Below are 27,745 nucleotides of genomic sequence, written 5' to 3' on the forward strand. Positions count from 1 at the left end.
GCACCTACCGAATGCCGCGAGGGTGACGTTTGATTTTCCCGCTTTTGCCGCCGCTGTTTGTGACCCTTGACTGGGTGCCCACACGAGACAATTATTACGGCAAGCACTCGCACGATATGGCAAATATTTGTGAATCGCCGGCTGGCAGTTCGTTTCGAACGAAACTTGACGTTGTAAAATGCCTTAGGTGCCACGACTTTACCACATTCACAAGATTTCAACCCTCGACAACTTCTGCGCGTCCTTCGCATCGTCCACAAACGGCAATGTAACACTAGCGCCACATCAGTAGAAATTTAAGGGAGTAAAATAAGCGTGTTCTTAACAGACGTACGCTGCGAAAATTTGTCTAAAAGTCGAAGTTTGATTGGGTTAGTTAAAGATTAAATTTAGGATTTGTTAAAAAACTGTTTTTCTAGCAGCTCATACTAATATTGAGCATTTATTAGATTTGCTAGCAAAATATGTTTCAAGATATTCTCTGCGAATGTCAACAGTATTGCGCTTGGCGAGTGGGTGGTGGGGTGACGTGTGGCGAGGTTGTGGACTTCGGGGGTCGGATTAAATTACCCCTTCCTGAACGGCTTGTTGCCTGCTGGGAGAGTATCAAGGTGCCCAGTCCCACGACTGTTACACCAACCTTCTACTTAAGTAAGTATTTAACCTGGCAGTGTCTTGTAGGTGGCAGGGTTACCTAATCTTTCCCGAGCCGTGTGGAACAGACGGCGCTGAAAACGGTTGTTGATGTGTCTGTAAACCCAGCCGTCACAAGCTAATGAAGTGTGCAACAGCCTATAGCATCCGCCAGTGTGTGAACCTTGATCTGCATGTACTCGAGACTGCAAATTACTTACATTGCGCCGAACATGGCCGGCATAGCAGGGGCGTTCCCGCAACAATTCCACAGTCAGTCTGAGAGCCTTAGTTCAGCATATGGACGCCACCAGTTTTAGCCCATAGATAGCCAATATTTTAAGGTGTTTTGGTGATACTAAGGTGACCACAGGCAAAAAACATTTTACTATGTTAAACAACAATTGTTCGAAATTCACTTAAGTTTGGCCTGGTTTGTTTGCCATGCTCATGCTCCAGGCACAGGGTGTTGACATCATGCAACCAAAACACACTGTGGATTGGTTCTTTGCAGATAATCAGTTCTTACTGAAGCAGGTTGTTTTATTTGCTAAGCAAAGCTTGTTGCAGGTAGCCCTAACGCAGCCTCAAACCCAAGATGGCCTATTCAGTGATCAGATTGCTGTGTCATCAGGCTTTTTACAAGACAGACTGTGGAGGCATGTGCACACTGCATGATTACACCTACATGCAGTACCTATGCTGCCATAGCATGGCTGTTCTGGAATGGGTTGGTCCCATTTTGGCCTGGCACTCACTACCTTCACTGTTTTAGTTGAGTCAAACAATGGCCCTGCTCTAGCACCCACAGTTGGTGCTGCTGGATTATTTAAGAGAGCAGCATCCTTCTCCTGAACCATGGAATTGGTGATCAGGTAGCAGTGAGATGTTGAAAGGAAGTGAATCCTCAAAAAAGCAGGCAAGCAATTTAAGATAACATGCATGATGCATCGACGGGTACCAGACACCCAGGTGTGTACCGACCCAGCTTTCAACCCCAACCAGTACAGGTGTCAGTAAAACTTAAATATGTCATGCATATATTGGTCTGCTGGGCCATATTGCTTTGTCCCAAATGTTACCTGTCAATGTTGGTATGACTTGCTGATAGATTGATTTTTCCAACTTCCCACTTGCAGGACAGGAATCCTTAGACTTGAGAGCGAGCTCTGAGACAGGTTTATAGTTTATGAAATTTGGAGAGAGCAGCAGCTCTCTACCTCTGGAAGGGTACAACATTATCCCTGTGGCATTGCATAGGCAAAACAGATCACAAGTTGATATTTCTTCAACTCTGTAATAAGCTCATCCACCCATCTGTATATGTCCGCTTTAGGGGCAAATGTATCTTACCAACTTAACTGACAGCCAGGGTTTGTGGGTTGAAGCCAATAGATGGTTATGAGACGTGATGGCCTTGGTTGAAATAGCTGGTATGAACCAGTTCATATGATATTGTTTTGAAATGTTCTTAACATGTTTATTCATGAATGTAAATATTATATTTTGAAATCATTTGTATCCAAGGATTTATGTGTTGTCTGAAATATTGAAAGCTGCAGAATAAATGAACTCCTCACAGGTAAATGAAAGTGGTGATATAGGTAAATAAGTATGGTAATAACAGGCTACCTACTATGACCCCATCTCGGTAGTGTCACTGCCAATATGTCTGGAGACATCAGAACATTTAACAGTCCCAAAAATCAGGTCCAGAGTGCAAGATAGCATTTGCAATAACAAATACAGACAGATAGCAGTAAAGATACAGACAACATTGCAACAGATAGCAATGTCATTGCAGCAGCAGGTGTAAGGTAGAATGAAAGATGTTGATTTCCTGTCACCAAGTACCTGATTATTGAAACACTGTCTTAGTGAGGGATACAGTTAGCCAGCCCAATACAGACCAGGTAGACAAACAAATGAAAGAAACAAAGCCCAGTTCAGGCATGACATGTTCTGTGATGTGTTATTTCTTTGCTGGAAGCTAAGGACACCAATGAATGGTGTGCTTTCAATGCTTTAAAGAAAAATCAATCCATTTTATCACAATGCATTAGTCATAGCTGAACCTACATATGATCTTGTTCATAACTGACCACTTTGTCAGGACAAAATGGTTTGTCACACACCATTGAAATAGTCCTGAACCACCTGCAGCTTAGCTCCCAAGTTGTGGTGTTGCTTTCAGTGTCCATTCACTTATGCATTGGTATGGATTCTATATCCTCATGCTACATTTTTACATACATTTCCTTACATTTTAACTCTTGAAAATCCAGGTACTATCTTAAATGACTGAGGCTTACTTTAGCTGGTTGACATGTTGCCATAGCCTTTGCTAGGAAAATGTCTTTGTTTGACAACAGCAGACTGTTGTCTGTTATCAAGCATGCCCATGTGCATAATAGACCTTATTACAAGAATAGAGCAAGGAGCTATCTATTGCTATCTCTAAAACTTATATCATGTCATGTTCTTCCAAATCACCAAATTGGTTCATAAAGGCTCTTCATAAGTCATGGCTAGCATAATAAGAGCATGAAATGAAGCTTTATTCTTGTCTAAATACAAAAGACAGTAAAAATACAGTAGAGGTGACCAAGTTTGGAAGGAGGTCTGCCTGCCACTTTGTAATTTGTGTGTAACTTTGTAAAACATGACTTCATGGAAAAATTATTGAATCTTATAATTGTTTTTCATTGTCATTTGGTTCAGTTTCCTGTTCCCCCTTTTGTTTTCTCCATGTGGTGTATCATAATTAGGTTGCACTATCTCAATTTGAAATACTCCAGCCCATCAGTCCTGGCAGTTGTATTCACCCAGCAATCTCAATTGAAATTCTGCATGTGCATCATCATATCTGAAGGCTGAAGTTAAGTTGTTTAAGGTCATGGTAGGTCAAGGTGTGAACTCAGGTGAACTTTCATTGCCACTTTGGAAATAAGTCGTGTCATAATCTGAATCAAACCAGATCACCTGGCTGCATCATCTACTCCAGATGTGCTACATAAGGTGACAAAAACGCAGTTTGACCACACCAGGTAGAGTCCAATTGCAGGTCCTGTCCTGACCCTAACCTTTAGCTGTAAAAACTGGTGCAGCTAGAGGCTGTAACTGACATTTGTGTAGCTCCCTGATATTTTTTTTTTTTTTACTTCATCGAATATGAAATTAGGAACGGGTGACACCAACATACCAGGTGGCACCAGCAATATGCGCCACCGCATGTGGTGAAACTATTGTCGTTGGCCGGTGGCTAATCCCCATTGTGTCACATTGTTTTTCGTGTTGGTCAGGCGGCAGACCTCGAGCTGTTACCACCTGGGTGTGTTAAGCTGGGCCGCTGCTGGTCAGACCGCATGTTGTAGATTTCACTCACAACCACTCGATTTGGGAGAGGCCACGGCAGAGGTGGGCGCGGTCGATGATGTATTTTTTGTCCTGTTCCCTTGGTGTAATGCATTTCCCTCCATTCAACTGTCTATGTTTTTGGCAGCCGGTGAAAAGGAGCTCTTGGTCTGTATCATGTTTTTAACAGTTCGTCCCCGTCATTTACTTTGTATGCCCCACTAGCTGTTGTTCAGGAGCAATGGATATATCAATGCAACTTGTATATGTTTGTATGTATGTATGTACATACCAATGGTAGGTATCAATGCGGAGGTGATACAAAAGGGCATGGCATCACAGAAGAACGAGCAAAACATATGGTGAACTGGCCACGTGGTCAGTGTTCCCAATGACCTATCCATGACAATCGCGTTCAGAGCATCGCAAGTTGGCGATGTGAGATTTGGGAAATCTGGGGATGACAAAGAGTGCGATGTGATATTTCGGCAAACGTCAGCGCGTTGTAATTTTTATTCGCCACTGAGCCGACATTCTCGTGCTAACAACTACCAGGTGACGTCAGATTGGGAGTAGCTGTTTAAGACCTAGCTGCAGTTTCCGACGGGTCCGTCGTTATCTGGACGCCCGCACGATATCCCAGTATTCCACAGGCAGCCGTCCGCCACGCCATAAAACGCACCGCATTTTAGATACGGCCGGCGCTGCCACGTCAGCGGCGCAGTGTCAGCGACGCAGCCCGGCAGCGTGACAGGCGGGCTCGCTGGCTGAAGGTCTGGGTCGCCCCCTCCCTCGAGCGTGACGTGCCGGCCGCAGGGCCCGGCCGTGACCTGCGGTGACGGGCGGGCGGCGGGCCGCGTCCCAGTGACGCCGTGACGCCGTGACGCCGGACTCGAGCGGCCGACCGGTGACGGCTGGCGGCAGATGTTTATGACTCCTGACGGGGCGGCGCCGGCCGTCGTGGTCCGCACGCCGGGGACGGGTCGCGGCGCGTCGTGCGCGGTCCGAGTGCAATGGTGGCGACGCGCTACAACTGTGGCGGAGCCGCTGCTCGTTCCACTGCATTTGGTGACCCTTGTCCGCGCCGGGCCGTGCACAGAGCGGCGGCTGACTTGACAGCGTACGTGCTGTCCTGTGATGATGGTGCTTATGACGTGTGGCAGTTGTGCAGCCGTGGCTGCGATGGTCTGCATTACGTCCTTGCCCGAACGCTGCGTATTCTGCGGGCCTCCTGTGTACCCTTGTCACGCACTGTATATCCACATTCCTGAGCGCGTTCGCTTATCTCGCATCTGTTCCCATTGGCCGTCGGAAGGCATCTAGTCGCGCTGCTCCTTTGCTGGCGCTGTTTGCTCCGCGCTAGAACAGAACTGTCGACACTGAACCCTGAGAGTGAAGGGGCCACGTTCTCGCCGCAACGGTTTTGGGAGTGCAAAGCTAGCGCATTTTGATGCAAGCCAGAGTCAAAATTTTAAGGGCTGGCGTTTTTTTCATAGGCCGCTTTTATTTATTCCGGTCGGCTACACGTTCGTGATCCCCCGGCTAGAGCGCGGCGTTATGTTTCCACTGTACATTGGTCACGAGTGTCGATGTGCCGGTGTGCACCGCCCCAGACCCCCCCCCCCCCCCCCCGCCCGATTCTCACGCCGCGGTCCGCCGCCGCCAGGGGTCGTCGTTCGGCCCGCGCCCGCCGGCCATGGCCGCCGCCACCGCCTCCCCGGAGCTCGACCTCGTCACGGACAACGTGACGGCGGCGCCCGCCGACTGGCTCAGCAACAACATCACCTGCAACCAGTACATCCGGCACAACACCACCTTCATGATCTACGGCGGCTACGAGGGCGTGCCGCTCAACCTGGGCGCCAACGTCCTCGGCTGGCTGGTGGGTGAACAGAGCGCGCGCAGGGCCGGAGCGTATGGTGGGCTTAAGATGCCAGACGAGACGAGGGCGGGAGGTGAGGTTGGCGTGGATCGCCGTGCACCGACCCGCGCTGTACCATTTCGGGGCGAAATCGTCCGCGAGCCCAGCTCGTGAAAGACCCTCGGGATTCATGCGATCGAAAAGTGTCGTCCTGGCGGGAGTATTTTGCCCCCGATTAACCTATTGAAGGGAATCTCCCATCTGTTTCTTACTTCTCACTTCTTGTTACATCAGACGCGTACGATTTTATTAGCATACCGGTTTGCTCGAAATGCTCCGGAAAAGCCCGGATTTCGATTGGTAGTATCCGAGTATCCGAGTATCCGAGTATGGTAGTATCCGAGTAGTATAGTAGTAAGTATCCGACCCTGCGGAAGAAATGTCATCGGGCTCCCGCTCACCACTGTGAATGGGCGCAAATTTGATCCCCCCCCCCTTCCCTACTGATCTCAAGAAGGGCGGGGCCGAATTCAAAAATTCGAATTGCAGTCAATGGCGCCGTAGTGTGTGGTCTAAGACCACACAAAAACTTAAGTTGAAGTGTGTGATATCACGGGCTCACAGGCCACGGTCGAATTATTAAAATGTTACTTTGCGACATTTTACCGCTCCCACAACGCAGTTTATTTAGAAGCGTATCTCATGGTATGAAATCATCGCGCCGTGATCAAACGTGCTACAAAGGAAGGTGTCGACTGTTGCGCGCCGCACCTAGAGCCAAGGCGTAGAGCCGAGGTCACGTGCCGTGCACATGAGACCTGAAGCCGTGGTCTATGTGTCTATTCCGGTCTATTTATTTCCGTCATATTCGAGCCATGTAAACGCGAAATGGGAGAGCTTAGCCGCAATTTAGGGCATCAGACACGTGAGCGCTTGTTCATAAGCCGTCCCAGGTCATGATCAACTGGATGACCCCGGCGGTGAGTAAGCGGTTGGATCGACTTTTCGCGTTGTTTTCGACGGTGCAGTCCTGCCGACAGCGCAGTCTGGTACCCTCCAACCCCACCGCCAGTCACGTGGTCGTCGGTTTGCTTGTGAAACTGATAAGCGGCCTCAGCCACCCCGTCATCGTGCCGCCGCGGCAGACTTGAGCCCCGCCGCCCGCCGCCGTGTGCGCGGGCCGACCTGGGCTCGGGCAACGTGCTCTGTGATGCATTTCAAGCAGTAACCTAGTCATTGTTCCGGAAAATTGTTTGAAGTCTGGTACAGGCATCCTTCATAGTTGTATGTGGGACACCTTTTCTTGTTTTCATAATTTTGGGTCTTGGGGCCAAAAAATATTGATTGTGCTTTTTGTCAATGACAATTCATGGACAAGATCTATGAATGATGGACTAATTGGTTCACATTTCCTGTTGACAGATATAAAATGCGTTCTTTCGTGCGACTCCCGTGACAGTTTGTCTTCGACTATGCGCTTTTGGAAAATCAGTCAAACACGGCAGCATTGTGACGTGCGTCACGCTTGATCTGTTATGGTAGCATGCTTATTATTTTGGCACAAGGCGAAGTGAGTGACAGCTTCTAACAAATTTGCAACGATATCGAGGCAATTTTTAATTATCGCGAATGTTGGACGGTGGGGCATATTTTACCCCCCCCCCCCCCCCCCTCCGCCGGTCCATGCCGGGTTAAGAGGGTTGCCAACTGGGTAATTCTGCTCCGAAAGAGCTGTTGTGTATGAAAGGTCTTCGATTGGTTTCGACTGCGCGGTCGGGCGCCGCCCAACGAGAGGTCAGCCGAACACCGCTGCGCCGCACCGTATCTCGCTGCAGCTGTGAGCGCTGAGCCAGTACCGGCCGCGTGTCCGGCGCCGGCTGGCCTCGTGTGAGTCTGCGGGGATGGGCTCGCATTTCATCGGGCGGGTTTGAAGATAGTCCGTGCGCGTCTCCAAATGAACCCGATCGCGCCTGTCTCTGCAGACGGTGCGTGCTTCCGGTGGAGTCGGCTTTCTGTCGAGTTTCGCAGTGCTGTCTGAGAGCTTACAGGGGGTCACCACCCACCGTTGCTGTGCAGGGGTGGAGCACTGTGGGTGTTTTCGTAATGGCCCTGATGGTGTTGGCTCGGCATGACGTTACGTGCGTGTTTGACGTGCGGTCCGATCGAATGGACCCGGCGACAAAATCTAAATGGGACATCATGCCGAGTTTCACCAGACTGACAGAATCTGCTTTTTACTCTTTGTTGAACGATAAACATTCTGAAATTGCGCCGCGTTTTGGAGCGCAAAACAAAAACATAATACCCACAATGTGAAAATGTCGCTGTTCACGTACTGTACCGCGAACAAAATATAGTTTTCAAACATACATATAGCGTTAGAAATGAAAGACGCGGTTTACCGATAAATATATAACGTGCGTACTAAGCCTCATCTTAGGTTGGTCTTTGGCCTGTCTAGGTGCCAAGTCCGGTCGTGGCCATGTGAGAAACAAGTAAGAAAACAGCGATTAGCGCCGTAGAAATCGACATGAACGAGCGTTGATCGGCCGTTGGTTAACGTCTGATTGCATTAGATCCTGATGTTTATAAGTTCCATAAACATTGTAGGCTATCCCCATCATGTCGCATTCAGCCTGTCATAAATGAGTCATTCTCTGTTCGTAAACTAAGATCGTTGATCGTTAAATTGATGTTGTGGAGGATATATCAAAATGTGACTTTGGAATGGGGCGGCTTTTTGTCGCGACATTTTATGTTTACTTGCTGTTGATCGCAATGCACATTATTGCTTGTCTCTCTCCACAAAACCGTAATACGCGAGAAGGGTGGGACAATTGATGTTTCACTGCTGTTGCTCGCAATGCACATTGCTGCTTGTCTCCTTCCACAAAACATCATTAACACACGAGAGGGATGGCCGGTTAAATCTTGTGAAGCGCCCGGGTGGGAGGGGAGGGGGCAGTTTGCTCATCCTGAGATCTCAGAATCAAGAGAGATGGACGCACCAAACTCACAAGCACGCAGAGTTGTATATGAACTCATTTTTATCAAATTGTGTAGTCCCTGGGTCGTGACTTTCGGGTTACATACGCGAGATACTCGAGATACGTTTCGAAGTGCCCTAAAACCTCCTCACTCAGCCAGCTTTGACCTCGGTGCATGTTGCAGTAAAAATGTGATTTGTGCTCAGATCAGATCAGTGGCTATACTTGGCCTTAAAAAGCTGAAAATGGCCAAAGCTCTTCGAGGTTATTTTGATATTTGAAGCTACAACCAAGGTCAAGAGCTATCTCAGGCGACATGTTTCTGAAAGCAAAAAGTTGTCCAATGTCAGTTTAGGTCAGTAACTTCCTTTGACCTCCACGAATTTCAAATAGGAATCGGATGACGTTCTTGTGACCAACGATATCGAAATGATCGTTGAAAACTACCTCTACCCTAAGAGCAGTTTTCCATTGAAAGAGCGGTTTGGCTCTGGCCTTGGCCTAACCTTTATACTTTGCCTAAGTGCAACGAAATTAGTCTTAATCCTAATTCAAATCGTTTGATTGACTTAAAAGCCATCTCATATTGTATGACTTCCGCTTACACTCAGTTTTCACATCAGGTTGCAAGACTACCGAGGAATTGCGTTCGCTGACAACCATGGCATGACTTTTACCTGCCACAGGCCAGCGACTTTATAAGGTACAGGCACCGTTTTATACAAAAACATCGTCTGTTAAATTGTTTGTACCTAGACAAAGTCTGGCGCGGTTTTCTGCGTCATTCGCGAGTTGTACTGGCGAAACCTCAGCGGGATAAGGCCAGATTGATGCCCACCCTACCCGAGGGCGTATTAAAGGTGCTGTAGTAGTTACTGAAGCGCGTAGTTACCCTTGTGCTGTTTCTGTTCGTTCTTATGTATTTTTGTTCTTAGTTTTCTGTCGTGCTTATGGCAAGATGTGCTCTTTAGCCGCCGTTTGAGGTTCCAGAGGCGACCCCATTTGTTCCGCGCTCTGTGATTGCACGAAAACTGGCCACTGGAAGCTTTCCAGGCTAAGTTGGTGGGAACATTTTGTGCGCCCCGGCGATCAGTACCTCCCGGGAACACATTGCGATTTTCCGCGCGCCTTGCGCATCGAATGGCATTTTCGCCGTGCAATGCGCGGTACCGGGCCACGTCAGTTGGGCGCATCGGCGCCTCGTTTGGTCGGGCTGCATGGTCGGGTGGGTCAATGGGGATCATATCGACCGGGTCGGTCGATGTGACCAGGATGGCAGGTGCTAATTCGTAGGCTGATTTTGTGGCCCTCAAGCTCATAAATCATATTGAAATAGGCCGTGCTATTGGCCATCCGGGGTCACTGGAGCATGGGGAATGGTTTTCGAATTTTGTTTTGCGGCAAGACAGCGCTTTAAAAATGTGCGCCTAGCCTTTGTCTGCACACTAGTGGCAATCGCCATCCCTCGCTCCCGCAGCAAAGCGGGCAAACAGTCTTGATCTGTACCGTCATTATCTGAAACGGCGTCGTTCGACAACCGCGTCGATGTGTGGTGTTGTTTCGCGCCTAAAACGGTGTCGTTCGACAACCGCGTCGATGTGTGGTGTTGTTCCGCGCCTAAAACGGTGTCGTTTGGCAACCGCGTCGATGTGTTGTGTTGTTTCACGCCTAAAACGGTGTCGTTCGACAACCGCGTCGATGTGTGGTGTTGTCCCGCACCTAAAACGGTGCCGTTTGACGACGACGCCCATTTGTGGTGTTGTTCCGCACCTGAGCCAGCGGTGCGCGCCCCCCACCGCCACCTGTAATCGCGCCCTTCGTTGTCTCCAGGGCCTGATCCTGCTATTCTCCCTGCTGCGTAAGAGCGCCTGGAACTACGGCCGACTGGCTCTGGTGCACAAGAACGAGCGCAGGTGGGTCACGGCTGCCGGACGGCGCCCTATGTGTGTCGGACGGGGGGGGGGGGGGCTGCAGGGTCACCTGGCCCACGTGTCTGGACCGGAGTGGTCGTCACCAGCTATGTCGCTGTGCACACGGCGGGCCGGTGCATCGGGATGCACGGGCTGTCCGGACGGTGCACCGAAGCAGCGTCAGCGGGAGACCCGACACCGGCCCTTCGGTGCTGACTGGGCTGGCTGGTGGTAACCGCAGTTTCGTCAAGCCGCCGTTTACCGCGTCAAATCGCCTGGCGGAAACTATTAGTGGCAAACACTGGCAGAAGCTGGTAAAAGCGCGTTGACGTTACAAGGTATCGGAAGTTATTTGGGTTGACTGAAACAACATGAAATTTAAAAAAAAAAACAAATTCGTGAACAAGAAGTGCACTTTTTCAGAATACTATGAAAAAATTAACGAATGGACTGATGTTTACGCTGATGTAGTGAGAAGAGCATAAAATATTGACGAACGTTGCAACGGGCACGCGATATGTATTTTTTCAACCTCGTGGTACTATATCCGTTAAGTCCTGGCTACAAGAAAACCAGTGCAGTCCCCAGTCGGCCTCAGCTCCCGCTTTTCGACCTGTCAGACATAACGCATGAGTGTAACAGTGGGCCACAGGTGTGCCTCCAGGATTCATTACTCTCACGCACTGTAACAGACACGATTCATGAGCATATACAACAACTTACGTGTTATTGTACAATTTAAACTTGTTTGGCCTTGTGATACGGACATTTACGTTATGTTTGCATTGTACTGTAAGTAATGGCAACAATGCAATATATATTTATATCTACATATCTATATGACTGTAACTATATTATGTGTATATATATATATATATATGTCAATGATTTTTGGGCTTCTGGATTCGGAATGGAATCCGAGCTCAAGGCCGTGACATTAAGCCGACGTTGAAGCCGTTGGCTGCGAAGTGAAAAACTGTGAAATTGAAGCCGAAGCCAGAGGCTTCATATTTTTAAAACGCAAACCCGAATACGAAGCCAATGACTTCGAATTTTGAAAACGCGAAACCGAGGCCAAATTCAGTTGCCTTGAACTTAGGGGAAAGGCGAAACCGAAGCCAAGCCCATCATCAGTTGAGGTTGACGAAGCTGGGGCCAAACCTAAGTCTAGTGAACAGCGTTCTTTTGTGGAATCAAAACATTTTCGCGTCTGCTGAAATGATATGGGATGGGGAAATGTCGTGAGGGTTTTGCGGAGTGATCGAGACAAGGTGTTAGCATTATGGGTGGATGATTTTTCGGACGTCGTCTTCGTGTGGCGTGCTAGTTTTTGCTTACACAACATTGCGGACGATTAGTTCCTTACAGCTAGGTGTTGCGCGGTCATCAGAACGGCCGGATGGTTTTGTCTTTCAGCCATGTATGTGTTGCATCCGTTTATGCTATGTGGTACATTGGGGCGACAGGGCAGGCAGAACATTTTTACGAAGTAAGCTCACGATTGCTGTGAACAGAAATAACGACAAAGCCCCTAAGTCATTGGAGGAAAACGGTGTCCTCGCCAAGCCGAAGCCGAAGCCGGCATTGCACTCATGCCTGATGTAAATGCATGATGGCAAAGTCTATCAAACATATGGTGTAAACCGAAATGTAAGGCTCCCAACATGTAAGGTGTATTTTTCGAACTTCCCTTGGTCTCTTTGACTTGGTGGGCTTATTTCAGACCACCTTCTCCACCACACTGGCAAAAACGCAACGCCAATGGGTAGTGACATTTGTGAGCGAAGGTTATGCATTATCTCACACCTTTGGAGATATGGCTGACATTGTCGTGCTCATTATCCAAACAGTTTGTTGGCATGGTGTTTCACGTGTTCTATACTGGGTGATAAATTCAGGTCGCAGGGAGAGCACATTGCGGTTGGTTGCCGAAGTGGCAGTCACGGACCCCTCAGACCTTGGTTATTGGGTGCAGAGTATAGGGTTTGAATACTAATATTTGTGCCAGTTGAGGCATACGTCATGTATTATGATCTTGCTGTCGCATTTGTGAGCTGTTGCTGCTTTTTAGAACAGGAGCGTAGCTATCTATTCAGTTAAAAAGGATCTAGCCCCCTTCCCCCTCACATTTTTTACAGGATAGTGTGGCAAATATGGAAGCGACGTCTGCGTTTCTGTTTTGGTTGTTTTATATTTTGGTGATGGCTTTAGCCATTTCCCTTGCTTTTTCCCTGAACCTATTCTACGAAAATAAACCGATGTAAATCTTGAAACTTAACTAGCTTTCGAATTGATAGAAAATGTGCCGGTGGGAATAAAATTATAGATTGGAAATAACGCATATGGGAATATTGGAATAAAGTTATGATAAAAAAGATGTGGGAATAAAGTTCATGACGGCTGGACCGTTTCAGCTTTTCAGTGGCATGCCAGTTAATGCCAATTTCAATGGATGCCAGAAAGTGATAGAAACTAGTTTTAGCAACGTAAAATGCCAACCCTAGTTGCAAATGCTATGTTTCCACCCAACCTCACCACACCCGTGCCCCCACCATCACCCCTCACCCCAGCCCACCCCCTTCCCCTTTGTGCCATGACCACTCGCAGTGGATGTCCCCACCCCCCCGCCGGTCCACACAGGTCTGTTTTGACGGCGGTCGGCGCGTGTCGGTATGTCTCGGTCCCCGCTCGGCTGTCGTCCACCTCTGTGAGCTCACCCCATCACACCTGTGCACAGGTCCGCCGCCCAGCCCAGCTGCGCCCAACCGAACCGGGCCCCGCCGCCCCCAATTACCTCCCGCCCGTTCCGCCTGTGAGTGTGCCTGCGCGTGCGTGTGCGTGTGCGTGTGCGTGCGCGTGTGCGTGTGAGCTTCGGGACGTCACGCACCTGCGTGTGCGTGCGTGTGCGTGTGGCTGTCAGTCATCCACGCTTTAGTGGGACTCACGTAGTCGATGATGCACGAACTCGACTGCACCGCATGTGACCGGCTTGCCCCGTCCCTCTCCCTTACCCTCCCCTCCCCCTCACCCGCTGACGTCGCGCCCGCCGCTGTTTACAGAATGCTACTTAACCCCTTCTCCAAGGGCACCTACAACATGTACGTAGCTTGTGGGCGGGGCCGCCTTGCCGCCTGCTGTCACGTGACCCGCCTGGTGACTTGTGGGTCTCCGGGCGCGCGCGGTCGGTGTGTGTGTGGGGGGGGGGGGGGGTGCCTGCCAGGTGTGCCGTGGAGGAGCTGGGCGCAGGGCGGTGGTCTGACACCACGTGGGCCTGAAGCTGGGTGGTCTCTTGCGTGCTCGCGCCTTCTCGCTATTTGTCGCTTTCTCGTTTTATTTTGCCTGGAATTGCCCCCCCCCCCCCCCCCTCCCGCTCTTTCTCTGCTCATTCGTCCCACATTCTCCTCTGTATGTATTTTCTCCCGCACCCTGTCCGTTTTAAACTGACTGACACGCATGATCTGACCGGAGTTCTGCCCTCTTGACCGGCGGCAAATGGCCGGAGATTCTGGGCAATGCGTGTCTGTGCGACCTCGTGGCGCGCGGCTGGTCTCGCGCTTGCCCTCCTGCTCGTGGTCGTGTGTGGGCAGACACGCCGGTTCTGGGTGGTCTGGTCAAATGGGGCAAGTGACGTCCGCCTGTCCCTTTACGCTGTGGTGGACATTTTCCGTCCCTTTTCGGGCCGTGTGGTGGTGGTGCTGTGTGGCTGCGCCGCGTGTTAAACAAGTCAACGCCCCATGCTAGCCGCCGTCGTAATGGGAGTTATTTTGGTGGGCTCCCGAGTGCTGTGTAAGTAAACATTGGTGACGGCCCATTTTTGGCATGATTTTTTCAAGGGAAGTGTTTCACAATGGCGAATGTATGTACTTCAACGCGGACGGCTTTTCGTTGCTGACGATACGAGCTCGTTTTTGAAAGCTATGTCAAATGGTGCTTTCTTGAGAGGGTACACAAATTCGTTTCATTGCAAATCTCCGTAAGTATAAATGTGTACTTACAAAACGTCTAATCCTTTCTCGTGGGTAAATGTGAAGGCCTGATTTTTCACATTGTGGGCCATGCTGATCAGACTTCACCCTGCAGATGGACGCAACTCTTCTACGGCAACGAGGAGGCCATGGGCCGGTTGCGGATGAACGACGAGTCCTTCCACAACATGGACTCCAGCATCCTGGTCGACCGGGGCTTCTTCTCCTGGATTGTCGCTATATTCAAAATCAAGTACGCTGTGGGCGTGCGTGTGCGGGTGCTGTCACTCCTGTCGCCTGTTGATCCCCCCGCGGCTGCTCCGCACTCAGCGTGGTGTCATTCGGGCGCGGTGTCTTTGCTGTCCGTTACCACCTGTTGGTATGTTGCGCTACGGTGGTTATGTTCATTACTTCCTCCCTTTTGTTTGGAATGGGCGGTGTGGTAGCTGCTGAGGTTGTGCCTTCCTGTGGTCGCTTGGCCTGCTCTTCACACAAGTCTTTCCGTGACTGACGCAACAACCGCGCTTTGAATTGTGACACCGTATTTTATGTCAGTGGCATCAGAATGGTTGGCGAACGTTGTTGATAATAACTGCGCAAGTGACTCTCTGGGGGGCTTAATGGGAAGAATGCCATATTTGTACTTGGCAGGCTTGGATTCGATTCCCAGCCGACACCGCTAAGGCGCGGTGCTTACCTGGCCGCTGCAGTGGCCTGTCACGGACCAAGTGACGAGGTGCGCTGCGCGAAACCTTACGTATCCCGCCTGCGCCCGGCAGGGATGACGATATCCTGCGCAAGTGCGGCTCGGATGCGGTGCAGTACCTGTCGTTCCAGCGGCACATCATGGTCTACCTCTCCATCGTCACCCTCATCTCCATCGGCATCGTGCTGCCCGTCAACTTCCAGGGCAAGCTGGAGGGCAAGGAGAAGGACTTCGGCCATACGACCATTACCAACCTCGACCCATCGTACGTGGCCGCCGCGCAGCCGGCTTCGGCCTATCGTTAACTGATGGACGGTGTTGAAGCGCACGGAACATGTCGTGACAGCTTTGTTCCGCCCATGACGCGTATGTAGGTTCATTTGTGTGGCCTACAATTTATGAAAGATGCTATTTGATTTTGAATGTCACATGCCCTGCGGGAATTTGCATTGTGCTGAGGCTGTGGGGAAGTTTTGCAATTGGCGCTGGCGGACACGCCGCTCTGATGCAGGGCTATGACGGGCTCAACCCAATTTATATAAATAATAGGCCCCTCGATCGCCGGCAGTACTGCTGCAACCCTGATCATGAAAACCCCGATGCGAGTGTTGCGCTTTTGAAGGACGGCCCGCCGCGCCTGCACTTGTTGACCAGACCGCGGCAGTCGGCACTCGGCGCGTGCGTCTCATGCCGCCACCTGTCGCCGCCAGCTCGGCGTGGCTGTGGCTGCACGTCAGCCTGTCGGTGCTGTTCCTGCCGCTGGGCGTGTACATCATGCGCCGCTTCTCGTCGCAGCTGAACATCAGCGGCGACGACACGTCGGCCGTGTCGCGCACGCTCATGATCACCAGCATCCCGCGCCAGGCGTGCAACCGCAACAGCCTGCTCAAGCACTTCCAGTGAGGCGCGATGGCAGTGGCGCGGCGCCCCGGCCCGCAGCCCCGGGGCGCGGCGGCCGTAACGGACTGTCACGGAGAGGTTCAGAGTGTTGAAAGCGTCTCTCGAGGAAGGCGCCGTGCTTGTGGGTAGTTTGTGAACCGTTGGAGTTGCCCTTTACGATGGAACCCTATTGGCTGGTCAGTTGCGCAGGAGATATTAAGCCCCCTGGGCGACCTTTGCTCGAGTGTCCGATCCGTGGAAGCGTTGGCAAGCGTGCGAGTGAGCGTAACCAAACAATGACTACCGTTGCTGTCGGGTTCTGTGTTTGTGTGTCGGTCGTTGACGCGTCCCGTTACCCCGCGCCACTGCCGCGTGCGCCGCAGGGAGGCGTACCCGATGGTGGGCCTGCAGGACATCCAGTTCTCCTACAACATCAGCCGGCTGATGGAGCTGGACCAGCAGCGGGACGCCATGTTCCAGGCGCGGCTGTACGCCGACGAGTACCTGGCCAGCACCGGCGACCGGCTGGCTATCCGGCCGTACGTCTGCGGCCACTTCTGCTGCTGCTGCTCTCTCTGCGGCTGCGTCGAGGTACTTCGGCGTGGCGCCGCGGCCGCCGCCGTGTACCGGCGCTCAGTGCCGATCTGGCCGTGCCGCGTCGGCTGGCGGGGCCGCGCTGGGGCCTGGTGTCCTCTGGCGAGGCTGAGGCCTGTGGTGGGAGACCCGTTTGGAAGGAACCTGCACTACGTGGGCATGGCGCCAGTCTCGCGTTGCGGCGGATACAGAGTTGCTTTTGTCGCGTTCGATTGTTCCAGTTCGATCAGCTGTTGGGATTTCTGCACGAAATTGACAGATTAGTCAAAGGTGTCGCGCGTTTCTTCGCTGTGGTTGGTTGCCAAGCAACATCCTGCCATCTTGTTTGATTTTGTGCACATAGTTTGATCACATAAGTCGTCACGTATGTCGCGTCTTAGACAAAAGTTCATTCTGAGTGTATATCGGGTCTCTGGCACGATTGTAGACATTGTGATCGGAACGCTGGCGATTAGCTGCATGCCAGTGGTCGTATTTCGGATTTTTCATACCAGCGGAAATGATCAACGGGCCTCATTCAGGCCGAAAAATCGTTGATCATCTTGGCCTGTTTCAAAAACATGGGCGCCATATGACCAACGAAGTCGGTGCGCCCCAAAGCCCAAATCATCATCAAATGCCTTAAATATATTTATTGACATGCACTTGGCCATCTTCGTTCTCATCACAAAAGTGCTTTCAGCGTGTATTACAGTCTGCAAACAAGAACGTAGTCTAGGCCTGATGTTCATCAGCAGCCTCTTGCCCTTGTCCTTCACCCGTGCCTGCCAAGTCGCGTTGACCGTTTCCTCATCTGTGTCTCCTGTCCTCTGACCCGCCTCGGCCGGCGCAGGAGCTGGTCGCGCCTCCTGACGAGAGCAGCTCGGCAGCGGCACTGCTCCCACCCTCTCCCGACTCCGACCCCACGCCGGTGCTGGCACCGCTCCGGTCCCGGTCCGTCTGCTCCGCCCCCGGCCGCCTCGGCCAGCCCCCGTCCTCCCCGCAGGAGGTGAGGGCGGCTGGATAGGCCCGACAGCGACCCCAGCCAGCCCGCTCACGTGGCGACCGTGCTGAGCCTGTATGGCTGGCGTGGTACCGAATGGCGGGTTTGTAAGCAACCGCGACGAAATCCTAGCGCTGATTCATTAATAATGCTCACGCGGAGATCGCCAAGCTCTAATAACTTATTTGCCGCATATTAGCACTCGCGCTGAATTATACACTGTTTTATGCTCGGAGGGCTTCTTAAACCCACCGCAGGCCGTAGAACATTCAGTCGTTCGCTGTAGGCTGTGATGCCAGCTGTCTGCTGACGCAATCCGGGCTGGTGTTACAACCACAGCTGCAGCAGTTGCCACTTGCGTGCATCCACTTAATCGATCCCGCTCACCGTGTCATTTTATTTGCATCGTATGTCAGCCTGCGTATCATTGGTGGCGCTCCTCATTGGGTCGCGGCGGCTACTGTGGAAATCCGACTGTGACCGTGACCTCGCTAGACCGTGACCTGGCTGAGCCGTTACCCGGCTGGTCTGTGACCGTGACCTCACTGGCCCGTGACCTGACCTTACTGACCTGTGGCCTGACCTCACTGACCTCTGGCCTGACCTTACTGATCCGCGACCTGATCTTGATTACCCGTGACCTGACCTCGCTGACCCTTGATCTGACCTCTCCAACTCGTGACTTGACCTCACTGGGCTGTTGCCTGGCCTCTTTGGCCCATGGCCTGACCTCACTGGCCCGTGACCTAACCTCGCTGAACCGTGACCCGACCTCATTGACCGTTACCTGACCTAGCTGAGTCGTGACCGGACCTCTGGCCCGTGACCCGGCCTCACTGGCCGTGACCTGACCTCTGGCCTGTGATCTGACCTCGTTATCCCGTTACCCGACCTCGCTGATGGTGACCTGACCCTTCTGGCCCATGACCCGACCTCACTGAGCCGTGGCCTGACCTCGTTAAGCCGTGACCTGTGACGCGGGGCGCAGGTGGACGCCATCCAGCACTACTCGCGCGAGGAGAGCAGGCTGAGCCGCCAGGTGGAGATCGAGAAGGCCACCGCCCTCAACCAGCCGCTCGGCATCGCCTTCATCACCTTCAGGAGCAAGGAGGTGAGCTGCCCACGCCCGACGAGCGTTCACGGCGGGGAGCCGACTTTGGTTCAGACAGGGGGGGGGGGCTGACACGTTGGCAGGATATGGTGCAGTGTGAGGTGGAAGTGGAGTTGTGTTGTTGATAGAATTTGCAACGTACTTTTGTGACGTTCGTGGTCATCAGACAATCAGTGGATACTGGCGATGTGCTGTCTTACCTGTTTCTCAGCCACGACGGTTTTAGTTTTAAGGCACAGTAAGATGGCAGGGTTCTGACTAGCATGTGTTGTGCTGCTGTGCTGTTATCATATTTGTACCAAACGTAACTAGGTCCAATCCTATTTTCATCACACGTAACTCGGTCCTTAATTCCCCGGTCAATCTTGTCAGTCCCCCTGTCACCTTCTACATCTCCCTGCCCGTGTGTTCCTGGGCCTCATGGTTACGTCGCGTAAATAGAGGGTGGTTTCCCTGTTCGACGTAACCCCTGACCCCGGCGCGACTCTGCCGCTCTCATCTGCGCCGCCCTCTGCTCAGATGGCCTCCCGCGTGCTGAACGAGCACGCTCTGCTGCTGGGCTGCCGGTGCCGCCAGAACCCGCCCGCCTCCAGCATGAGCGCCCTGCTCAAGCCGTACCGCTGGCAGGTGCAGGTGGCGCCGCCGCCCGAGGACATCTACTGGTCAGTGGCCGCCCGCCGAGCGCGGCCCGGCTGGCCGCAGGGCGGCGGCGGCTCATGTGGTGGGGCGGGGGGTCTGCGCGCCGGCTGTTGCGGCGGTGAGGGGCCCATGGCGCGGGGCTGCTGAGATGGGCAGGGACGGGCCCGAGTTGCGTGGGCTGCCGTTCGTGTTTGTTGGGCGTAATGTACTGTAGAAGATGTATGTCTTTGTCTGGCGGATCTTATACTATTTTTCTATGTATGTGTGTGCCAATGGTGTTGTTTTATTTTTGTTGCGGTTCATGTCACTAAAGATCACTTTCCCTCTCCGTCTGTTGCAGGCAAAACCTGAACCACTCGTCCTTCTGGTGGTACTTCCGCTCGTTCTTCATCAACATCATCCTGTTCCTGGTGCTGTTCTTCATGACCACGCCTGTGATCGTGGTCAACTCGGTCGACGTCGTGTCGCTGACGGACCGGGTCAAGGCCATGGTGAGACGGACGCCGGGGCCGGCTGGCGGCTGCGCGCTGTTGATCGCCCTGGCTGGCGGCTGGCTATTTACGGGGAACTTTTCTGGCTGCATTGACGTTGTTAGTGGTTGTTCAACGCCCTTGTCTTGGGTGCGTGGCCACGTTTAATCCAGTTCATGTTTGTTTTGTTTTTCTGTAGCCGTGTTTCGTTAAGGCACGTCTGTTAGCCAGGCGTTGGTAGAGTCCGAGCTCGCCAGCGACGGTTGCAGTCTACCTGACGGCCTGCGTGCCCTCTGCGACAGAGCTCGCTGGTGTCGGAGTTCTTGCCGACGCTGCTGCTCTGGACGATCGCCGCCCTGATGCCCGTGCTGGTGGCCTTCTCCGACCGCTTCCTCTTCCACTGGACGCGCTCCTCTGAGAACTACTCGGTCATGGTCAAGACTTTCATCTTCCTGCTCTTCATGGTGCTCATTCTGCCGTCGCTCGGTCTCACCAGGTACGCGCCAGTGTGTGCGCGGTGGTGTGATGTGCAGCCCTCGGAGGTGATGTGCTGATGTGGGCAGTGCGGAGAGACAAAATGTGCTTTAGCATTGTGACGAATCGCTTGACGAAAGTTATGAAGCTAGCTAGTGATGAGAAGAAAGCTAGTCATGAGGAAATGAGCTGCGTTGTGCTTTGCGCTCGTTTGTCGTAGGAGTTCTGAACAAAACGTCCGCGTTGAACCGTCGACAGAGGTCAGGTGTGGTGTGTCAGCCGAGGGCTGGGTCACTGACATGTCCTGCGTGGTGCACTGGCAGAGACCGGTGCCAGCATCCATCCAAGCCTAGTGTACAATGTAAAACCCGCGGTACACCGTCCAGCTGGACATCCGCCCTCGCTGGACGACTTGCTCTATGTTCCACGTCATCTGTCCTTTTGCTTCGTCTCTCCCATCCCTCCACCTCGCCACCGCGACCTTGACCACCACTGACGTGTTGCCACGCCCGGTGCGGCAGTGCGCGCGCCTTCGTCGAGTGGGCGGTGCAGACGCAGAACCAGACGTACCGCTGGGAGTGCGTCTTCCTGCCCGACAACGGCGCCTTCTTCGTCAACTACGTCATCACGTCGGCCTTCATCGGCACCGCGCTCGAGATCATCCGCTTCCCCGAGCTGTTCGTGTACGCCCTGCGCATGTGCATGGCCAGGTATGTCGGCGACGTCTTCCGCTTCCAGAGATGCTGTACGCCCGTGGGAGTGGGTGTACCCTAATGACGCCGTTGTCCGCTGCCGGACGCTCGGGCCGAGTTTTCGCGTGCTGTTGCAGGATGCGAGTTTGACTTGCGAGCCCTGACATGCGCGCTGTCCTCCCTATCAGGAGATCCGTGCGACCTTGAAATGCCTGCGCCGCCGGCGGGGAGCTCGTCCGGACCAGGACTAAACTCCGCCAATAATTGTTTTTATTGTATCCTGGACCCTCCCATGCTATTGGAAACGACAGGTCCGCTATCGGTACAAAGGCTGACAATGACGGGCTGTCCTTCCTCCTGGTGCCATCCTACTCGGCATACGCAACAGCTCGCCCCCGTGTACGCCGGAGCCGCTGCCCCGCCGTTAACTGGCCGTGCTGGCGGCCCGGCAGGTCGCAGGCGGAGATCGCCAGCGTACGCGCGGCCGTGCTGTGGGAGTTCCCGTTCGGCATCCAGTACGGCTGGGTGCTGCTCATCTTCGCCATGACGGTGGTGTACTCGCTGCTCTGCCCGCTCATCACGCCGTTCGGTGAGTGGCGTCCAGACGCCGGCGGCGCCCGCCTCGCTGGGGAGGTCAGAGCAGGGCTGTGGACCCCGCTGCCGCGTCTGAGCGCGGCGAGATTCCCACGGGTAGTGATGGACGGACGACGTTGGTCCGGTGTTGGCCAGGCGCGATGAACTTCATCACACATCGTTGTCGGAAGGAGCACGTGTGCTGTGCCTCTGTCTGCGTCCCCTTCGTTCGACCCGTGCTGAGTGGCCGGATCGCGCTCACCGCCCGCCCGTTCCCCGCCAGGCCTGGTCTACATGATCCTGAAGCACCTGGTCGACAAGCACAACCTGTACTTCGCCTACGGCGCGTCGCGCATCAAGAAGCGCATTCACGTGACCGCCATTAACTTCGTCATCCTGTCGATCGTGCTGACGCAGCTGTGCCTCTTCCTCTTCTCGTACATCCGGCGCGGCATGCGCGACATCGCCATCTACTCGCTGATCGGCCTCAGCGCCACGCTGGCCATCTTCCTCTCGCACGTGCTCTTCCACTGGTTCGAGCAGTGCAGCCCCATCCGATACACGGTGCGTGGGAGAGCGCCCGGTCTGGCGGCGCCGAGTTAAGGACGTCGTTTTGCGCTCTGAGCGGGGACACGTTGTGTTACGTCCAGTCAGTTGTGCCGGGCTTTGCAGTGATTTAGGGGTAAAATCTTTCACTTTATATACAAATTTGCACTGATTAGTTATGCACCCTTGTATAGGCGGGCCGCAGGTGTAATACCCAGGACGCTCGTTTTTGTTGCATCCCTCACCACCCGACCGAATAGACTGTTAGCATCCTACTGGTAAGTTGTTGGCTGCGTCCTACCGGACCACGGCATCGTGACGTTACGTTTGTGTCGGCCGCCGACGCTACCCTGCCACTAACGTTGCCTCCCGTCTCTCGTCTCCCACCAGAGCCGCTAACGCTGTCTCCTGTCTCCCGTCTTTCACCAGAGTCGCTAACGTTGCCTCCCGTCTCTCGTCTCCCACCAGAGCCGCTAACTCTTTTTCCCGTCTCCCGTCCCCCACCGGAGCCGTTAACGTTGCCTCCCGTCTCTCATCTCCCACCAGAGCCGCTAACGCTGCCCCCGTCTCCCGTCTTTCACCAGAGCATGGAGCCGACTCCGTCAGAAGAGAGCGGTGTCAGCAGCGGCGAAGAGTCGCCGCCGCAGCGTCCGTTCGTGCCCGTTGTGCTACAGCGCGCGCCCCAAGTCCGGGTCAGGGACACAGGTCCGTAGTGCGCGCGCGGCGCGTTTGGGGGTCCGCGCAGACGCGTGAAGCATCGTGCCGAGGAGGGTAGGGGAGACGTTTAGTAAGCGATAGAATGGAAGACAGATGTATAAGCCGGTGGGCGCCGTTCTAGCCGAAGTCATTGCGTTGTGGCGGTGTGCCAGTGCTGCAAATCGCCGTGGGAGAGAGCCATTCGCCATTGGAATGCCATGGTGCCCTGGCCCTGATCATGTAAAATTACTCCATTTTGGATATGTTTTTGGCCCTGAACTGCGTGGCGTTTTAGTGCGTGGGAGCTCTGAGGTAGCGTCGCGAGATGTAATGTTGCGAATCTTAGTATGTCTGGGTCCTATTTGCATCAGGGTTTCAAGGGCTATGAGGCCACCACCCCACAAATGGCCCATGGTATTGGTCTCCTACCCTCGGCGCGCTGACCTGACCGGTGCCCCCAGGCGACGTGTACTCCTACCCGACGGCGGGCCCGGCGCGGAGTCCGCCCGAGCTTCGGCGCCGCTCGTACGGCTCCAACCAGGACCCGTCGTCGGCCAGCGACACGCCGCCCGCCGGCGAGCACGAGCTGTACCAGAACTACAACCAGGTCAGACGGCCGACAGATGGCATTGCATCCGCGCACAGCCGGCTCCGTCATGCCTGAGGGAAAGTGCGCTGCCTTGCTTGCGATGCGGACCGAGTCGGCTGGAGGGCTTGTTTGAATCTTGTGTTGGCGCTCAGTGTTTTATGTTAGATTGTTGTTGCCGTGGAATTTTTTGTGAATGGAAGCGTCTTGACGCCAGCATTAACCCGCGCCGGACGAGGGGGCGGGGGGACTTCAGAGGCTCTTGGAGGTTTCCCTGGAATAACGTTAGTATCACTAAATGCATGATGCCTAGTGTTCAATTGCTGAGTTTTTAACGTTTTACCACTGGTTCCAAAAAATAAGGTCTGCCTTCGGAGGTCAGGAGTTATTTCTTGACGTCATGATGTCATACTCTTGATGTCATGTCAACGGGTTCAGATTCCTAATAATGCTTCAGATTAGCTTGTTTCGTAGTCTTATCATATAAGCTCTTAAGATAATGGGGTGAAATATTCGCACACAGTACTGTATCCGCTTGGGCTGATATGGCGTGCTACGAATATGCCAATTGATGAGCTTCTTTAAGTTCATAATTCACCGCGTTATGGACTAAATGCCACCCTTCCCATAGCTGTCGTAGTACACATCTTTTTGGGACGAAAAATACAAAATTGGCTGTGTTGCCGGTTGTCTGGTTTGATCATCAAAGGTGGCTTACGCTGATGCTAAGGGCACTAATTTGATGCCGTTTCTGCCATGCATTCATTGCCACTGGCCGTTTAGTGCTAACAAGTTAGTTTTCGGTTCAGTGGGGCCCCTCTTCCGTCAGAGGTGAAAAGTAGACTTGTCCGGCGACGGTTAAGTGAGTTTTTTTTGCTATGGCTCCTCGCATGTTGTACATTTCATTTCGTATGCACGTTTATATAAGCCCACTCTTAGTGGGCCAGTAAGTGCAAAAGTATCCCACATCGTCGAAAGCGGCGCAGCCTCAGCGGCGCCGGCACGGCTGGGCCGCAGTGAGCGGTGCCGCCCCGACGTCCGTCCGGTCCCACCGGCGCCGCTCCACCCGCTCTGACCGCGCGCGGGTTTCAGGAGAAGCCGCCGCCGGAGGAGGTGCCCTTGGAGGCGCGGCCGGCCGGCGACCAGGAGGTATGAGCGGCGGCCGAACGTCGCCGGCCGCCGGTCGCCAGTGGCCGGGCGCACAGCCAGCGATGCGCGGAGGCTCTGTCTGTCGGGGCTCACCCGCTCACCTGCGTCGGAGGCATTTGACCGGCGGCGAGCGAGCAGTATTCGTTACTGGCGAGCCTGGAGTGTATCGCTTGTGGAGCTGGTGCAGAAAAGCGTGTCTGAATGTCTGTCTGCGCGCGTGAACGGTCTAAAGCAGGTTCACAGGGCCGATTGGGCCGTCCTGTTCACCGAGTTCCTCACCAGAGTCATATTGTAACAGTTGGCCGCAACTTCTATTGCGGGATCGCCGATCCGTGGGGTGCCGCCTCCGCCGATGTTTCGGAACATCCCGACAATGTCGCTCGGCGCCCTGGCCACGCACCACCCTCCGGTCTTACCCGACTGTGCGCTGCTGTGTAACCCTGGGGATACGGGCCGGCCCGCCAGTGTGGCCCGCCTCCGGGGGAGAAGGGGACATCGGGCACACCTCCCACCGTAGTAATTTAACGTAGTCAACGGGAAAAGTGGCGGATAGACGCAGGGTGGTGACTCTAGGTCGTTTGTCGGGAGAAGCGGTCGGCTGATCGGATCATGACCCCGCCGCGCTCGGGGGCAAATGAGCGCGCGACTCAGGGCGCGACCCTCCCTCCGTCACTCCTTCGCATGAAGTAGTGCACTCACTGAGAGCATAAGGTACTTGTTGACAGATCACGGGCCGTTGGTTCGCTCCTTGCCGACACTCGCGTTCCAAACCTGACTAACTGCGCGTCTATCCCGTTTCGACCCTAACCCTTGGTCCACCCCCCCCCCCCTTTGCCAGCTAATGAAGGTAGTCTTCGGATGACATTAACATCTTAATTGACATTGACAGACATGGAACGTCTTTCCTTTGTCGCTAAATTCGCCATAGTCTCTGGGTTTTGCCTGAGCTACTAAAAAGACGCCCCCCCCCCCCCCCCCTCTCGCGCTTCACACCACGCGACGCTGTTTCCCAGACGTAGACCTCGACATCGAGCGCGGTCCTGGCGGCGGTAGCCACCGCTCCTTACACACCGTCACGTCAGCGCTCGTGACGGCCACGACACAGCCGGCAGCGTGTCGGTAGATCAGGCGTTTGCGCAGCGGAGCTTCGTCTTGGCAACTGTGTGCCGCTAGGGAGGATATTCGTCCGTTTCTGTCCCGCTGTGTACACGTTGAACTAGCGATGCATGACCGCCGTCATCGCCTGTGTGTGGCTCATGACCTTGCTGCTGCCGTCTTTCGCGTTGATCATGCAGGAATCCGTGTGACACCGACCTTTATTTTGAAGTGGGCGGCTACTTAACGGTGCTTAGAGCTGGCAGTGCGCGGATTTCGGTGGTTATCTACTGGTTTTGAGTGCGGGTCTCTCCGTAGTACAACCTGTGATATAGAGGCAGTTGCGTTCACCAAAAGTTTTGCGCCTTTTCCACCGTTTGTTGGAATGCTGGCTCCTATTTTGGCTGTCCTGCTTCGAGCCGTGCCATGCCTGGTGCCGAAATACATACTATGAGCGTGTGATCGGCATGATATACATACTTATGACGTCATGAAATCCGTGTATCGATATGATGTGGATCGCGCTTATATGTGACGTGCTCGATTTCCCTTCTGGCGGGATGACTTATCACGGTGCTTGTTGAGTTAATTCGAGGGACTTCCAGGTGTTCGGGATCGTTACATGTGCAGGCCAGCCTCCGACCTGGGCGCGTACTGCTGTGCGGCATAATACAGTGGCAGGTCGGCGCGTGTTTCTTCGTTTGGGGATGCGGCTTAGGTGGTAGGGTGGGGCTAGCAACCACCGAAGCTGACGCCGATTGATGCTGCGCGTTAGTTTCTCCGCGCCACAAAGACAAGCTGAGGCTTCGTGCGACTTGAGGTCTCGACGGCATTCGTAATGGAGTCCAAATACACGCCTCCCTTCCGTGCATGGTTGTTTGCCGAGGTCAGCACGAATGTCTGCGAGCAGCGCTTTAACACTGCAGCGTTATTGTTTCTGGCCGTTGGCCGCGGCTGGTCGGTGTGCTTCGGCTTGCCCAGCTGGTAGCGGCGTCAGTCGCCTGCGGTGCCCGCTGCCTGTCACCGTGTGCCCACACACGCATGGCCTGAATTGTGGCGGTTGTGACGAGTCCCCGGCCTCGATGGCACGCTGCCTCACAGCTGCAGGTGAGCCGCCTCCGGTTTATCCGGCTCTTGTTCTTGAGAACGCCTCCCAGTTTTGGTGGTGTTCTATTGCGTACTCCAGCCGCTGGTTCGAGTGATCAAGGCTGATTTGTGTGACATTCGGAGGTGGTCCCGCCGCGTGCGGATCTCCACCACCAACTCGCTCCCGGGCTCGTAACAGGCGCTGTTGAGGCGCGTCCGTCACCGGGGTCGTGTGCGTCAGGCGACTTCATTGTCCATTCAGGCGACAGCATGGTCTGCGTGCTGTCTCGCTGTCCAGCGCGCGTCGCCCGCCCGCCGTTCTCACGCGTCGTGACCTCGCGGCGAGGGGGATGTCTGTCCTGACGCGCCGACGTCGCCCGCAGGTGCCCAGCGTGGCCGTGCTGGCCGGCGAGCAGACCAGAGTCGACCTATACGTCGCCAACGACGAGGTGTGACGGCCCGGTCACGTGACGGAGGAGATGTGACGGTCCGGTCGGGCGTCCGGGGTGTGCCGGTCCGGCCACGCGCCTGAGGTGTGACGGTCCGACCGCGCGTCTGAAGTGTGACGGTACGGCCACGCGGCTGAGGAGATGTGACGGTCCGACCACGCGTCTGAAGCGGTGTGACGGTCCGGCCATGCGTTTGAAGTGTGACGGTCCGGTTACGCGGCTGAGGAGGTGTGGCGGTCCGGCCACGCGTTTGAAGTGTGACGGTCCGGTCACGTGGCTGAGGAGGTGTGACGGTCCGGCCGCGCGTC

The 27,745-nt window shown here is 54.0% G+C and overlaps 1 protein-coding gene across 3 annotated transcripts; it reads left to right on the plus strand.

The window, feature by feature from the left end:
• The first annotated feature begins 521 nt into the window (after positions 1 to 521).
• LOC119093300 (calcium permeable stress-gated cation channel 1) lies at positions 522 to 27,745 on the plus strand. 3 transcript variants are annotated; one of them, XM_037216240.1, is made up of 18 exons: positions 522 to 651; positions 5,654 to 5,869; positions 10,666 to 10,748; positions 13,805 to 13,843; positions 14,826 to 14,963; positions 15,490 to 15,681; positions 16,127 to 16,315; positions 16,679 to 16,886; positions 18,860 to 18,982; positions 19,502 to 19,644; positions 19,962 to 20,112; positions 20,394 to 20,587; positions 21,087 to 21,275; positions 21,710 to 21,846; positions 22,114 to 22,394; positions 22,961 to 23,081; positions 23,534 to 23,679; positions 27,372 to 27,745. In XM_037216240.1, the coding sequence occupies exons 2-18, from the start codon at positions 5,684 to 5,686 to the stop codon at positions 27,441 to 27,443; spliced, it is 2,592 nt and encodes an 863-aa protein (XP_037072135.1). In that variant the 5' UTR covers positions 522 to 651; positions 5,654 to 5,683; the 3' UTR covers positions 27,444 to 27,745. The 3 variants fall into 3 exon arrangements, with proteins under 3 accessions (XP_037072135.1, XP_037072136.1, XP_037072137.1); XM_037216241.1 differs by lacking the exon at positions 27,372 to 27,745 and adding an exon at positions 24,751 to 25,979; XM_037216242.1 differs by lacking the exon at positions 13,805 to 13,843 and having other exon boundaries at positions 27,372 to 27,744.

This window comes from Pollicipes pollicipes, unplaced genomic scaffold (assembly GCF_011947565.3).
Source record: "Pollicipes pollicipes isolate AB1234 unplaced genomic scaffold, Ppol_2.1 Scaffold_4002;HRSCAF=4701_pilon_pilon_pilon, whole genome shotgun sequence".
Lineage (NCBI taxonomy): Eukaryota > Metazoa > Arthropoda > Thecostraca > Pollicipedomorpha > Pollicipedidae > Pollicipes > Pollicipes pollicipes.

Excerpts from the sequence above, each read along its gene's own strand:
- LOC119093300 (XM_037216240.1), top strand. The coding sequence starts at position 5,684 with ATGGCCGCCGCCACCGCCTCCCCGGAGCTCGACCTCGTCACGGACAAC. Across the intron at positions 10,749-13,804 it reads GTGCACAAGAACGAGCGCAG|AATGCTACTTAACCCCTTCT; the intron begins GTGGGTCACGGC and ends CGCTGTTTACAG. Across the intron at positions 16,887-18,859 it reads CTCTCTGCGGCTGCGTCGAG|GTGGACGCCATCCAGCACTA; the intron begins GTACTTCGGCGT and ends CGCGGGGCGCAG.